A 16,218-nucleotide genomic window follows, 5' to 3' on the forward strand; every position below is an offset into this window, starting at 1 on the left:
GCTGAGGACTCCTATAAGCTTGGTATGTGGCAATTCCCTTGATGCACTTGAGAGGGGCAAGGTGTGAACAGACCGCCCGTTTGGCAGAGGGGAGCATAAAGCCCCAGGAAACTCACTGATATCTACGCTGTTGCAGAGCTAGCCTCATCAAAGCTGAGGCTGGGAATGGGGAGTCCAAGCCCTGCTCCTGCATGCCTGTTCTCAGCTACCAGCATCAACCTTGTGACTCAACAGACCCATTCCCAACCTTGCATCCCTGCTAGGAATCTTTTGGGATCTGCTTTCAACCCTCAAAAACAGTTGGAGGGTTGGGATCTACTCCAACCCTCAAAAACAAGAGACAGATTTTTAAGATTTTTGCCTAATGATTCCCTACCCTGCTTTCAGTTGGATCCATTCTGCTTCCATAGAAATTCTTCAGCTCCTTCCCTCCCTCCAAGTTCATTTCAGTACAGACTTCTTTAAAGACATAGTTCTACTTGGAGTAGAGCACCTTCACCATTCCTCAGCACTAACCACACAGGGCTCTTCTTCCTAAAGCACCAAGATTCCTGCACACCACCACCACTCTGCTGGCAAAAGAGCTGGGCTTTCAATATTTATTTCTCATATTTTATCAGTGCTCAATATTTCAATAGGACAGCATGCAGTTCAAGCATTCTTTTAAGAGAAGGGCTGTGTGATTTCATGTGGTGATACCTGAAGTGCTATAATAGACTAAGAGCATCCACCTAACTCTACAGGGCACAGTACCTAATTCTCATCTCTGACGTAACTACTGTATTGCAACTGGACAGTGACAGGAGACACTAGTGGCAGCTAGTCTATAGACGTTGCTTCGGAAACCACAAAGATACGCAGGCTCTGTGTATACACAAACACTGTGTCACTCTGCACCCCATAATACCTGAACCCAGAGGAAAACCTTTTCTGCAGTGGTCCTGTCTGGGCCTTTAAGTCATCTTGAAATTGATGTGCCTTGAGCTGCTAAAGCTCCTCCCTCTGGGCAGCAGAGCATGCACTCCCCCAAAATCCATTCTCTTTTGGCAAAAAGGAAGAAGGCCTTGAGCTGCAGGAAGTAACATCTCTCTTCCATACACGGTTTGGCTGACTCCAGGGTTGGCCAGTTTCCAGTCACGATCCCACTGTATTGCATAAATACCTACAGATTGGAGACGGCAGCGAGTGGAAGCTCCCCATACATCAAAGTCATTCTGGCACTGACCTCAAGGCTTCCATGAAACAGTGCCACGAGGTTCAAAATCGTCCTGGGAGCACTCGCGGCTGTGCTGCAGATCCCACCTTGGACATACAAGATGAACAGACCAAAAAACAAGGTAAGAACATGGACTGGGTGTGTTTAGCAGGCATGGAAAAGGGCTAGCAGCTCATCTTCTGCATTTGGAGAGTTTGTATTGTCAGCAAGGTAGCTAACTGGACCTCAGTGTCACCACAGTGCTTGCTACCCCTGGAAGCCTAGCTGCTGCTGTTTTTGTTGCTGAGGCTCTTTCCCAGGCCCGCAGGGATACTCAGAATTGGAACGGTAGCTCTATGAGCAATCAGACTACAGAGGTGAAGCAAAATTTGATCAAAAATTCAGACTGGAGAAGACAACAGTGAAACATAAGAGACTTTAAAAACTATAACCTGCATGAGATATACATTAAAAAAAACACCCCAGAACACAACCAAACAAAAAAACCCACAACACTGCAAGGACAAGCAACCTCTCTGGAAGAGGGTGTTCTTCCATATTCCACACCAGGGAACTCACTGCGTCGACCTTCTAGGCAAGACAATCATGGAACAAGTAGTATGCGCAAATCCTTCTGAAGGACAACGTGCTTCCTAGCGTAACTGTCCCTGCAAGATCCTCAACACCTGGCCTCAACTACCATGTGTCCCTGTGCCTTTGGGCCAGAATGGGCAGGCAGGCAACGGAAAGATGCTATAGCACCAGTTACAAAGTTCAATGCAGTTTTCAATGCATTAAGCCAAAGGATTGTCACCAAACTTGCCTTCCACGCAAGTTTTGCAGAGGGTAAAGCTACACTCCAGCTGCTTCTGTCCTCATGATTCCTTTTGCTCTCACTCCTTGCCTGAACTGTAGATCTTCTGAACTGTAGCACGTGTGAGCTCCAAATCCTCCGGGTACCGAATTTCTAGCTCGGTATTTGCTAGGTAGTGAATGCCAGTAAACTCTGAAAAATAGCGGCCAATGTCAGGGTGAGGGATCTCCCGAGGCTCAGAGTTATATTCCAGGTTCTCTGTTAGGAAAGGAAAGAATCAGTTATCACCTCATGAAATGCCCTGCTACAAGGCAATAAATCCTGCACCTCTCTCAAGTCTTGTTTCTGTCTCTAGAAACGCCACCTCCTGATGCTTTAAAGAAAAATACAAACAACCGTAATCCAGGAAAATATGCACAGAGTATGTCAGTACGATTGCTCACAGAGTCTTATCTCCTAAGTGATGCTGACCCCATTTACTAGTGGCATGAAAACTATTTTGTGCCTGAGACCACACTGTCTGACATAAGGTTAGAGTAGCAGGATGCTGACCTGCTCCCACTCTGTTGGTCACAGGTCTTGGTTGTAAGCGCAGAGAGAAGCTGCTGCACTGAGCTCTGATCCCTCAAGTCCCATGGGAGATCAGTTTCTAGGAGAGATCCTTCTCAAATGCTCCAAGGTGAGGCCGACTGCACAAGGTTCTCCTGGCAGAGGAGGCAAGTGCTTTCTTGCTCTAAGTCACCAGTCTGTGTTTCAACCATGTCAAGTCGCCAGCCTGGTTTTCAAGCATGTCTCACACAGCACAGTTAACTTTTCTAAATCTAAACTTCCCAAAGCTAAGAGAAAGTACCCAAGAAGAGCATACTGATTCTTTCCCATGGCACCCCATTTCCTCCTTTGTACTAAAAGATAACCTGATTAAGCACAACAGTTAAACAACACAGAAGCACTGGCATTAAAATGCAAAGGTGACCCAATCTGAGGGTCCCTTTGCTCCTGTAGTATTTGTATAAAGCAGTGTGACTGGGAGGCAGCCCAGCAGTAAATCTCATGCGCAGGTGCCCTGCAGCAGTCCCCAAATGATGTAATTTTTTCCAGCACAGTGCCAGACATATGGGTAGAAACAAAAGCTGCCTAAGCCCCAAAGTCTGACTTATCTGCAAGGCAGGGCAGGATCAAGATGGGATGCAGAGAACATCATTCAGGAATCATTTATCTATCTCTGAAACTATTCAGTTCATTACAAAGAGCACATACAAGTCATATTAATCCATACAGGCTCTTTGAAGCTACTGTATGCCAGTGCCTGCAGCCGAAAGCACAAGAGCTTTCTACACCTCAGTGGGCTGATGCAGCCCTACAGGCTTGCAAAGTACCTTTTTTGTATACTGCACCACTGCGGAAAACAATTTACACTCCAATATGCTCTGCAGAAGCATGGCTGAGCAGTGAGCTATGTACAAAGGGGAAAACACAGTGACGAAACAGAAACTGGCAGGGGGGAAGAGACTGAGACAAGCAAGTTCAGCGCTAGGTGGGGAGCCTGAGAAACATGCTGACTAGCAGTTTTGAGCCACAGATATCAGGTCTGTGCTGCTACAAAGCAAACAAAAGAAAGACAAGAGCAGACAGGTAGATACCAAACTCACTGTATGAAACAGGTGTTTTGGAATTAGATACAACTTAATCTACAAATTTACAGAAGGACTCAAACTGAGGCACAGTTACCTATAATAAGCTTGGTGTTATTCCTGAGATGGTTAGATAAAACTCTGCATGCAGATTTGTTTAAGATTCTTTCAGTAAAAAACTATCATCCCCCTCCCTGGTCAGGCCAGTAAGTTATGAAATACTCCCTTCCCAAATGATCTGAAGATGCATTTTAGAAGGGATACTCAATAGGCAGGCAGCAGGATTTCAGCAAGCAAGGACAAACCCTTCAATTTTCCCTAGCACTATCAAAACACTTGGATGCTACAGAGATGATGGTGTCAACCTACAGCTTGGCTAAAATACTCTGTACTCTGGAACCAGCCAGCATTATACTTGTTTATAAACAATTAGACAAAAGATATAAGAGATGACTCAGCCCCAGAAGCACTGTGGACAGTTCTCTGGATACATATTTTAATATCAATCCATGGTGCACAGGAATTTTTGTTTTTTTAAGACTCTGAGAGGTCAAATACTGCCTAATATGAGCCATAAGGCTGAGCTGCAATATTCCCAGTCTCCACTTCATCTTTTTGGACTACTGAATATAAAGGAACTCAGGACAGTGAGAAACACCTGCACTTTAAACCTACAAAGGTAGGAGTGTCCCCTCCTGTAAAACCACCTCTTGCTCACATGTATGGGACCAGAACATGCTAGGGAGCACCCCCTAGGAAAAGAGCTGAACTGCATTTTGTTCTGCATTTCCCCTCCAGCAGCTCCCATGTCTTCTCTGAGCAAAATACAATCAGGCTGGGGAGCTGCCCTGCCAGCTGAATGGGACACCTCCGTATCACAGGGAGAAGAAACATGAGGCAAAGAAACATTCTGATTACAATGTGCAGAGTGACAGATGTTTTTTTTCTTTTTTTTCTTTTGAACCTCAGTTTGACACTTCTTCCCGTATCCTAAGCTCATATTCTGACCATCAGAAAAGAATGTCCTTTCTTATGGTATGTTGCATAAAGAATGGGTGACTGAGATTTCTACAGCTCTTTGCACTTGTAAAGAGACATTCTTTTTTTCCCATTCTTATTAGAGGTGGCACTAAAAGCCATGCTACCTGTGTTCTCTGGGATCTTGGCACATACAGTGTCTTGATGACAGCTGCTCAGAACCACAAGCTGACAAGTAAAGCCTCTGTGCTCCCTCACTAGATACTATTTTAAAGTCCTGCCCAAAGCACAGCTATAACTTCAAAGAGCAAGAGCTGCTGACAGAACTTCAGACTTCAGCAAGAGTTGAATTACTTCTTTCAAAAGGAGCAATCATGGTTTACACCATAAAACCAGTCATGTCCAGAACACGCTTCTTGGGCAAGATGAGATTACACCAGAGTGGTCCTTAACATTTACTCCTAGCATTACGGATTTCATGGAGAGCAAACAACGCAGGCCATGAATTCAAGACCATTTTCTTTCCTACCTCAACCTTAACTAACAGTTTATGTTTCATACTTAAAAGAGTTAATCACTTAAGCATCCCTTTCTCCTAATGTACTTCTAAACAGATAGTAAACACAGGAGACTCCTGCTCACCTTGAGCAGCATATCTGCAAGAGCCATCTTCCACTAGCACATTGTAGAAAGGCTGGTGGGGGCCATGCGGAAGGCTGTGGACATTCATATTCCGGATCCATTCATGCCCCATCATGCAGGCGGGATCCCAGCCGTAAATCACGCAGTTATAGCCATATCTAATTAAAAAAATTGCACACCAAAGACTGTGAAAACTCCAGAGCCAGCTCTTTTTCCTCAAGACTACTATAGCACAAACAGGATAGGAGCCTCCTGTGAGTTGGCACAAGGAGGAGAGGACAAGAGGGAAAAAAATTAAAAAAGATTCTGTGCGTACATGTGTGTATTTTGAGGTAGGGGGAAATGACTAGGAGCGACTGGATAAATAATCAGGAACAAACAGCTGAGGACAAAGGAAAACCAAATGTGAGCAAGAAATGAAAGTGGGAAAGAGACTGGAACTCAGCAACCAGGAGAACAGGAATCAAGAAACAGGGAGAGAATCAACTATTCTACTGCGTTGTGCAATTACTTCTGTGCCCATCGCACAGAGGTGGTAATCACAATACTGAACTCCCAGAAACAAAGCCATCATTATTTTCAGATTATTTATGCAATTAATCGTGAGGTATTACAACTGTCACTGCTGACGCCCTTAAAATATGCTCCAGATGTCTTGTTGAGTTGGCCGAAGCAACACAGTGTTGGCATGTCATTCTGGCAGAGTGCTACAGACAGGAACAGGAAGAGAGGGTAATAATAGCACAGGGAAGATTCATAAGCTGTCTTAGGTATCTTACAATCTTTTTTGAAGTTGATTCTGCTCCACAGTCCCTCATTAACTGATTACTGATGTTTCTTTGAGAGCTCTGGGCTGTGGAAATTTTAGCTGCATGATATATGATGACTCAGACAAGTCACCTCACAAACTTCTCTCTGCAAGCAAACAGCAGTGAATACACTCGCTCTCTCAAAGGACAGACAGAGCTGCTCCAATTTTTCTACAAGGTCCATGGCATAGATGCATGTGCCTGGCATTTTCCATTCCAGGTACCTCCTTGGCAGATAAAACCACGTCTCATTACCATCAGAACAAACACTTTGGCACTCATTGTTACAGTACAGCCTGCTAATGTGGGGAAGGTTTTGAAGAGCTCACCTCTTGTGTTTCATAATCAGCCCGATTGAAAAGCAGACCTCTTTGTGCTTCTCATCTGAACGGTGCTTCACCTCAGGTCCCACCTCCTCCTTCCGGCGCTCAATATGCTCTAGGGTATGTTGAACTAAGTACCCGACAGCCCCATGCTGGGATGGGTCCAAAGCTTGAATATGCTGCAATATGTCCAGAACCTTCAGCAACCAAAACACAAAGATTCAGAACAAGTCCTTAAAGCAGTCCAACACTTACAAATACAGATACATTTCTCAAATTAGCTGGGTCTAAGTGCCCAGGCCTAGAGGTCCGCCACGAGTCTTCCACACAGGACTGAGAATCTTTGCTCTGGCTACACACTCCCAAGGAGTTCTGCACACTTGCTTAGCCTGCAGAAATTGCAACAGTCCCCTACTTTCCTATTTAGCTCCCAACTTCCAAGGAAGGGCACCGCTGAGCACAGTAACTCTTTTAAACTAAGTCATACAAGCTAATCGCATCACATTTTGCAACCACAGGGCATTGACGAGACCGTTTCAAGGTTTCTAAAATGCGAAGAGAATACTATTCCTAGTCTCCCAAACTGCTGCTGTGAACTGATTCCAGATGACTTCTGCTGTACTTGAGAACAAACATTTTAGTTTAAAAGAGTTCCTCAGCATGTCTGTGGGAGCCTGGCAGAGAAAAAATAGGGCAGCACAGAAGGAAACACAAATAACCTCTATGATGCTATACCATGCAAGAGTGAACAAGAGACGGAGAACCTGCTTGTCTCAGGACAACTGAAGAACACTAACTTTAAACGTGCTCTCAAAGCAGCAAACCCTGTAGATCCAGAATACCAGCCTACCAACACCCTCTGGCACACTATCAGAGCATCTGCTGCCAAGTTTGTTAGAGGCAGGCAATGCAAGTTTTACTTCTTTTTTTATTCCTTTCTTGCTCAAAACTGTTGTCTAAACAGGTTGGGAAGAGACAGATACACCCGTCCCAACATCAAATACCTTAAGTGCTGCCACAGTTCCAAAAATCTGACGCACTTTAGCACCTGGCAAAAGGATTGTCTCCTTGATCACACGCTGGAAGTTTTGGTCACTTTAAGTTCAGAGCAGCAGCAGAAGAGGAATAGAAATCTCAGGCTATTGAGCATGAACATCAGCCACAAGGTGAAGAAAATGAATTCAGAAAAAGAACAAGTGAGTAATTAGGTATGAGAAGAAGAAACAGAGCTGAGGCTTCTTGGTCACCTTAATTCTCTGGCTGGCATCTTAAGAAGGACGTGAAAATCCTGAAAAATCCTACAGAAAGGGGAAGGCCTAGCACAGTGACCATAGCTGCCAGAGACTCTTGGCAATTTCATTTACTGTTATTTGCAAACACTTAGGACAACATTCTGCGTAGTTCTGTTTGACTTTTAAGATTTTGTACCATTTTTCATAAATCTGGCAGACCTATATTAAATCTGTTACCTTCTGTTCTGTCAGACATAGTGCATTCTCTCTGGCTAGCTACAAACTTATCTGATAGCCTGGCACGACTGGATGCATATGAGGACACAATACTGGAAAGTCCAAATTTGCACATTTTCATTGTATCTGGCAATGTAGTGCAGAGAAACTACATGTAACACTCGTCCATGGGATTGTGTTACTTGTTCTGAAGGGCAGCAAAACACAAGTATGTAAAGCTTTGGTGCTTTACAAAGACACTGCTGAATGCCAGAAAGGGGAAGGAAGATCCTTCAGTGTTCTATTTAGCTGTCCTCTATGTACATACGGTTGCCATTTCTGCTCAGCAGTCGTGTGTCCCCACCCCCAATTTCTTAGTTTGTGCTGTTTTTTCTGTGGCGACCCTAAAACTTGCTGCCATAAAAAAGGAACGGCAAGCTTAGCACAGTTTGTTCTTCAAAAGGAAGGCAGCTTCTCCAGAAGTCCTATGCTTCAGTTAATTTGGTGGAAAGAGCTTTGTGTTCTGCTCAGCTGTCCAACCAAATACTTCTGCCCCCTCATCCAAACCTCACATTTGGAAATGGCACGGGCATTGCCCAAGTGTGTGAGCTTCACTGAAGTAGTACAGGAAATTTTGACTAGGGAACACCTCTTTGCTGTAGTGACACACTAAAGAAATAAAACTTTGAGTTACATGCTTCTTCCTTGTGCCTTCTGCTGATTCAGTGAAGGACATGGATGATCTAGACAACTAAGACAACTTTAAGTCTTGGCACCTTCTTTCCCACATTCACAAGATAGCAGGACTCAGGATGCTATGCTAAAGGTGATATTAAAAAAGAATCCCAAGGACAGGAATATTAAGTTGCTTTTTCACAAGAGGCACTGATTGTGTGGCTAAGGTTTGTTTGTATTCATAAAAGATAACTTCCTACAAGTTTTCTGATAAGGTAATTGCTCCTTTTGCGTGAGTCCAGGAAGGGTTTTACCAACACTACCACAATCTAGGCATAAACCAAACAGAACGTTCTTATAACTTCCCACTGGGAGTCCACACTATTGGTTGCAAGATAAGCTGCCAGACTTGGGCTGTAAATCATAAATTATGACTCAGACTCAAGGCTACTCACAAGTCTCCCCCAGGCAAGCAAGCAAGCAAGCATCATCCTCTTTTCCCTGCTTCATATAGTAGAAATTGATTCTCTGAAATGTGATAACTCGTTCAATTGCATTTATTACCGAAACAAGTTGTGGCAGACTGTAATGCAAGCTGACGTATTCCAAAAAAATCAATAGAGTAGTGTTAATAGCACTTAGACTATCAGAAAACATACAACCGAGTGGCAAGGTACCTTTTCTGGCCAGATTCCCAGGTGGAAGTATAACCTAGCCTGGAGCATTAGATGCTGCACATTGTCCGGATACATGGCCAGGTATAGATCCAACGAGTCTCTCAAGAGTTGGTAAGACTGATCAGTGCTTTCTCTGCCAGTAAAAAAGAAACTCAATTGTAAGGCTAGCTCTTCAACCCCTATCCCCACTACTCCGATGTACAGGGATAGTCACCAGAAATGATGCTACATGTACAGGCACGCTCATTCAATAAGAGTGACTCTAGCACTGACTGTCACTCATCACATCCAACAGCCTGCTCAGAAGGAAAAACACTACACAACTGATGATCGGACTCCACCCTCCCACTTCACCATTCTGCTTGGTAAAATAATCCTACAGAGAATTCACTCTCCAAGACACTTCCATTTCAAATCTGCTTTTGTTCCCCTAGCTTAATTACACCTAAAGCAATCCTTTCACCTTGTGATTTCTGTCTATGACTACTTGGAAAATTATTATCACAGGCATTTGAAAATAAAACCAGATTTTCTACAAACCAACAGTACCTTTGAAACTGCTCATTTAAGCATGTGGGTTGTGCTTAGCAGATCATAACGAAGGTCCCTGCTCTTAAGGGAATGGTGGACAGTCCCTATCAGCTTTTCACAAAGGAAAAAAAAAAAAAATCTATCCATTTTCTTGAGGGGAACTAGTTTTACTAAATATTGTTTCCATGCAATGCTGCTGCAAGTGATTAAAAGCAACTAGACAATGCAATGTGACATACAGTATTTTCAAGATCCCCTGGGCGACTGACACCTTTTTAAAGCACTTGCTCAAATACTGCGAAGAAGCAGTACTGGATATGCAGACAGTATACTCTGGGCCCTTTTTTCCACAGGCCTTACAGGCCAGATGATCCTCAACTCACCGCTTGCCAAGGTTTAAGAGATTTCCCACCATACGCTGCAAGACCTCTTTTGAAGTCACCACTCCATAGAACTCCTCTGTCACATGGTGGCCAATAAGGTACTCGCACTCCTTCACCGTCAGCTGCTTCCCCTTCCCAAAGGCGTCAATGTAGGTGTAGTCAAAAATATCTGTGCTTCTAATGAAACAACAAGGAAATTAAATTGTGATGGGTCTCATAGTAAAGCAGGATTACCTACTTCTGTTCCTCCCTCAGCACTTTCAAGCTTGTTTGTAAAATGAGTGTCATTCATACCTCAGCTCCCTCCTAAAAAGAGATTACCTGCTACCTTCTCTCTCCTCCTAGATTCTTTTTCACATAAACATATAAGGGAAAGGACAGAGAAACTAAGGGGACTTTTCACTCCATCATGTCACTTCTTTCCTTCAGATATTTTCAGTTTGCTCTATCTACTGCTAGATTATATCATGACACTGCACTGGAAAGCGTAACAGGGCCCATGCATATGGCGTCTGAAGCCTAGTGCTGAAAGGGGTACATATAGACAAAACCATCACTCTGAATTCGACTGCTGATGTCATTCACAAAATACAGATTTCTTTAAATTGATCATGATCTGGTCAAAGACATATTCTGCACTGACTCAGAGCATTAAGTGAGTGCACAGAACAACAGCGGTGGCCTCTAGCAACTGTTCTGTATGAAAGGGTAAGTGAAATCAGCACCTTTTTTTTCTTTTCTTAAGAAAGAGAAACATTACCTCATGGTTACTATTATTTCACACTCAGGAAATCTGTTACCCTTCAGCAGCAGCAAAGATGAGTTCTGGGAAAACTTTTTTAGAGGTCTGATCTTTTCCTCTGTATAGGTTATAATTACAGATGGAAAATAATTAAACATTCTGGTATAGATCTGCAGCTGTTGTAAATGCTTTCTGGCTTTTATTTCTGTGGACACAACTTCAAAATTCAGCAGGTCGCTTACCCTTCTTTTCCTTGACACCATCGTAGTAGAAAATGGCTAGGGAAGTTGACCGGTTCAAGTTTGACTCCCAACTGCCTGGCAATTGTTAAATAAAGCACAGACAAACTGATGGGAATTCCTGTCCTGCGGATCAAAACCTGGGGGATAAAAATGCGATAAAAACATGTGGGATCTCAAGAAAAACACAAACTCCCAAGGTTTGATTTCACAAATGAAAATACACCAACTTGATAGAATATACACTAAAAGATGACATCCTATTGACTTTACAGTAAATTGTTCTTCAGAGAGAATTATTTGCCCGACTACATTCGGACAAATAACCACCACAAACAGAACGTCTCAAGCCTTGCAGCCTCCTAGTTTTTGCCTACCATACACATACCTGGTGAATGTATGAATTCAGGGAGTTATAGTAATCCAGCTCGTTTCCTTTGTATTTTAACTGCTCATATAGGACGCAATTCATAGCATCAAGCACCTGCCGCTGAAGCTCCATTTCTGGAATCAGGACCTCTCCTAAAAAGGCATGCGAAGAAATGAAGACTGAGAAAACAAGTGTACTTAACCTTTATGCAACAAAACTTATACCAAAATTCTTCATACAGACTGAGAACACAAGAGACTCATCTCAATTCAGATCGTCAAGAGACAGCCTGGAGTTGACCGTGGCAGTGCCCTAGCGCTCCAATCACAACATGGGCTGGCTCTGTGGATTGCCCTGCACCTCAGCTGTGCAACAGTGGTATCTCGCTTCCTTCTGCAGCTGGAGGACTGGATCCTGACCACCCTGTGCCAGCACAGCACTGCAGCTGGACATGTCAGACTGCCCAGGCATGGGAAGTGTGCTTTCACTGCTTGAGAGTCACAGCTTGGCCACTCCAGATACACAGATACAGGCAGACTGCTCATTCTCTCTTTGAAAGATGGCAAACATTAGATAGTGCTTAAAAAAACCAAGAAGCAAGATGCTGCCTGACCTTTGGAGATGTTAAAGCATATACCTTTTCTATTGCTGCTGACTTTGAGACTTGCAGAAGAAAAGAGGTCGATCCCCTGTCCCACAGCTCTGGTACAGATGTCAGGACTACTTAAGACTTCAGGGACAAATGGGAAAAAAAAGAAGGAAGAATTCCCCTCCCAATTCTTCTTGCTTAGACAGCATCAGATGGACTGACAACCCTGGGCTATCAAGTCCCTGTGGCTGAACAAACTGCTGTTTCCTGAATGATGGTTTAAGCAAATGTCAGAATATGCTTGCCAGGGGATAAAGAACAGCAGCTCTTTAAGCTGCAATAATTCAACAGCTGTTTCACCTTGTCTGCCTGTATCTAGACTTGCAGAAATGCTCTGCAGTAAAGCATATGTTTCTGTACAGTACCTGCCTTGGAAGCCAGGCTGGGGTGCCTTGGATTTTTCGTCCGCAGGACTTTGCGCACTTTATCTGTGATATCATCCACCTGTGCCTGGACACTTTTTAAGCAGATGTCTGACAGCGGGTTACAGTATTGATCAATTAGAACAGCACCTGGAAAAAACAAACTATATAAGAAACAGGACTTCAGTTTTTTCTTTGCTTAGTTTTACCTACTCTAAATTCCAGGCATGCAGCAAGCAATTGCAGCAGAACACGAGAGCTTTCCTTTTAAAATCTGCAGTCATATATTGGATTTATCACATAAAATGCAAAGAATAAGCTGACATGATAAATACCAATTAAATTCAGTATTCCCCTCTCCACCACCTTGAAAGGGAAAGCAATAGATTTGTACATTGAGCAGGTACGCTGCTAGACCAGGCTTAACCAGCCAGCTCTCCAGTCACACTGCATCTCCTGGCATCCTCCCAACTTACAATGTTTTTTATTCAGAGCCTGAAACAATCTCAACTTCACTTCTGCTTCAGTTCTGATTTCTTCCTGTCATATCCTCCATAACTATCATTCTTCCTCATCGTTCCCTCTTCTGCTACATTCATCTTTCTCTTCCACGCCTGCTCTCCATCTTCATGTCAGAAACCCACTATAACAACAAATTTTCATTTCCCTTCTGCCCAAGCCTCTTCTGTCAAACTTCTGCAGGAAAAAAATAGCCCTTTCTCAGAATCTTCTCCCTGTCATCTTGTCACCACTGCTCTTTCCAAAGCCTCCATATTGTTCAACCTTTGGAATCAACTGTATTCACCTGCAAGAATTTTGCATGGATCATACCTCTTCCAGCTTCCTACAATTCTTCGTTAGCACATCTGTGACAGGCCTGTATTCAAGGATTTCAAAAGGGCCCCAAGCCATGTCTCCTCCCTGCCCTCCCCAACTCAAAGTGTTTCCCATGCTGACCAAGTGAAACTTCACAAAAGACTACCTCTTGGTGCTCTAATAGTACCTCCATGGCAGACAAATGCATGTATTTGTGACCCGCAAGATTAGGTCACGTAATTAACCATCTCAGTTTTTTCCAGAAAATGCCACTTTTGGCTTTCCCTTCTTGCCCTAACACAGTCCCTTTTCCAAAGTCTATTGCCACTAACAAGAACCAGCTTTGGTGTTAAAAGACTCTTTCATATGACAGTTTTGAGGTATATACCAAGAGTAAGGGACTCTCCTACAGACATTGGCAGCTTTTGATCCATTCAGAAAACTATCTTCTCTATAGGAAGCTTGAAGAAGAGAATAATCCACCAGAGAGAGGACATGAATTGCAGAAAAGCCTTTTCTTTCTTCATATCAGGTGCATGTGCCTTCCCACCATGTGACTGGACTTCTGTCCATTCCCCAGCTCTACACTGCACAGCTTCAATGGTCCAGCAGTCAGACAGCTCTCAAGAGAAAGCCACAGCCAGCGCACAGGCTATGAGCTGCAACAACAATTCCCGCTGCCCATAGCTTGCTCCTTGCCCTGATCTGAGCAGCTCTTGGGAAAGGAGATAGTAGGGAGCCGACTCGAAATCAAATCAGTTGGTCTGTTAGGCCACATTCAGCCCATGGGCCACAGTTAAAACGCTTCTGCAATGTCAGCTAATTAGGACGCTGAGCTACTGCTGATTTCCTCAATACACTGTTCAAGATTCAAATGCAAGTGTTTTAACATTTTCTGCATTGTTTTTCAGCTTATCTGTCCATGGGCAATTATTCAAGCATACAGCACTGACAGAAGCTAATGTAATCCTGACATTCTGATGCAACACTACACAACTATGGCAAGATTTTAAGGATTTCAGGTACATTAAAAATCCAAATTTAATTCTGAGTCATTGTCCAAGGGCTAGTTGAAATATAAGCAAGGAAGGCTCTTTCCAAGTAAAACAACAATGATAGAAAGCTGTCATTAGGTGCTCTACGTGGGATTTCTGCCAAAGACTTACCCTCCAAAAATGACTGCTGATCAGTTGGGCGTTGAAGATACTCCTTCAGATTTTTTAATATATTCTGTTGCCGTAGGAAGTATAGAATCTTCTTGGCATAGTACTTCCAGGTGAGACCTTTCCTGCACATATGAATACAAAGAATAGTATTGCCCTAAACAAACACTTTAAGGGTGAGCATTTGACTTAACTTTTCCAGTGAATATAGGTTTACAGTTTAGACTATTCCTTTTCTAAACAAGTCTGAGAACACCACTATCACTGAAGAGTCAACCAAAAAGGTATATGTTAAAAGGAAATTTGTCATCAAAACCCACAATATAAGACACTGGCAAAACATTGCCACTATCATCCCCGATTTTTATGCTATCACCAGCATATAATTTTGAGAAGATACAGTATCATGGGAAACAACACAGATCCTAATTAAAGTAGCTCAGGAATATCTGATTAAAATCCTATTTTTTACTTATAAAACAGTACCCTCTGCCTGACTGGAGCCCTCCAGAATCAATCTTAAAGTATCCTCTCACCATTAAAAATAAATTGATGAGGGACATGAATGTAGGTCCAATAATATTCAAAAGGAAAAAAAAATCCCAGAGGAAAAACACCTCTGTTGCTCTGAAAAGGCAGGAACAGATCAACAGTTGGTCTGTAGATCACACAAACCCAAACCTTACAGCTTTTATAGCAGAGCCCCTTCATTTTCTAAATTAACAAGTGAAGGCAGAGGGCCCAAGAAGAAGCAAGAGAGCTGGTCACTATCCAGGTAAGGTTTGAAGAGTTCACCTGAAATATAACAGACCACCTCAGAGGCATTTAAATCACATGCATCTAAGCAAGCCCTGGCCTTTAGCAATGGGTTACCCAGTGCCTCACTGAGCACTTTTACACCAAATAGTTAGGAATGGCACAAAGCCCTGGCCCCCCAAAAAAACCCAAAGGGAGAATTCTGCTGATTCCCAGGCTCTGCTCTCGCCATGTGTTTAAAAGAAGTCCAGCTTCCTTCTTCAGTAAAAACCTCTTTCCCTGCTTACATTGCCTCTCCTCCAGATTGCAGGTCAAATCAGCCTTCTCCATCCTACTGGACAGGAGAACAATCAAACATCATAACACTTTATCCTCTTCCAATAAATTGGGATGCTCAATAGGGACAACTGCTTTATTGGGACATCTTCCAGGGAAATGATTTAGCCTAATGCTCCTGAATGGCAATGACTACAGCTTAATCAGGGTGTAATTAGCATCAATTCCGCTTTATGGGGAGGCATCTGGCCAGTGCAAAGGCTCAAAAGCTTTTTAACCAGTTGTCAGATAAGAGATGTTTAGTCCCAGTTCAAATAGAGTAGGTAATAAAATGGAAGTGAAAAAGCAAAAATGAGATGATTGCCATTCCAGTTAACGTTTTTTCAAGCTCTACTAACAGTCTCTTTAATCAAGGCTATTAGACTCCATTAAGAGCAATCTATCGCTGCTTCGTATCACAGCAAAGTCAGCATGGTTTATATGCTACCTGCAGAGAAACTTTCAAGTAAAGCAGTGACTTATCTTGCTCAGTGCTAACCATGGTGATGAGAATAGCTAGGCAGATGCAAGCCAGAGGTTTTATTCACCTGCTTGGCATTTCACCTGTCTGGATACTTTACATAACTGCAAATTTTGCAGTGGCTGAATTAAACTCAGTTGCTTATTTGGGCACAAAAATTGTACCAACCTACTACAGTTAAGAAAAGCAACAATAAGGGGGGGGGGGGGGGGGAGTGGT

The 16,218-nt window shown here is 43.2% G+C and overlaps 1 protein-coding gene across 2 annotated transcripts in view; it reads right to left on the reverse strand.

The window, feature by feature from the left end:
* Window positions 1-13: 13 nt before the first annotated feature.
* The window catches only part of FBXO21 (F-box protein 21), a 21,674-nt gene continuing 5,469 nt past the window's right edge, over window positions 14-16,218 (reverse strand). Inside the window, exons 4-13 of one of the 2 annotated variants that reach the window (XM_010563315.1) lie at window positions 14,451-14,572; window positions 12,472-12,618; window positions 11,476-11,609; window positions 11,091-11,227; window positions 10,107-10,283; window positions 9,193-9,325; window positions 6,399-6,589; window positions 5,261-5,418; window positions 2,093-2,267; window positions 14-1,302 (exon numbers count right to left, since the gene is read on the reverse strand). In XM_010563315.1, the coding sequence (XP_010561617.1) occupies window positions 1,227-1,302; window positions 2,093-2,267; window positions 5,261-5,418; window positions 6,399-6,589; window positions 9,193-9,325; window positions 10,107-10,283; window positions 11,091-11,227; window positions 11,476-11,609; window positions 12,472-12,618; window positions 14,451-14,572 (1,450 nt within the window). In that variant the 3' untranslated portion in view covers window positions 14-1,226. Of the gene's footprint in view, window positions 2,268-5,260; window positions 5,419-6,398; window positions 6,590-9,192; window positions 9,326-10,106; window positions 10,284-11,090; window positions 11,228-11,475; window positions 11,610-12,471; window positions 12,619-14,450; window positions 14,573-16,218 lie in introns of both variants that reach the window. The other variant, XM_010563316.1, reaches the window with a different exon arrangement.

This window comes from Haliaeetus leucocephalus, unplaced genomic scaffold (genome assembly GCF_000737465.1).
Source record: "Haliaeetus leucocephalus isolate CR32 unplaced genomic scaffold, Haliaeetus_leucocephalus-4.0 Scaffold165, whole genome shotgun sequence".
In the NCBI taxonomy this organism is placed as follows: Eukaryota; Metazoa; Chordata; class Aves; order Accipitriformes; family Accipitridae; genus Haliaeetus; species Haliaeetus leucocephalus.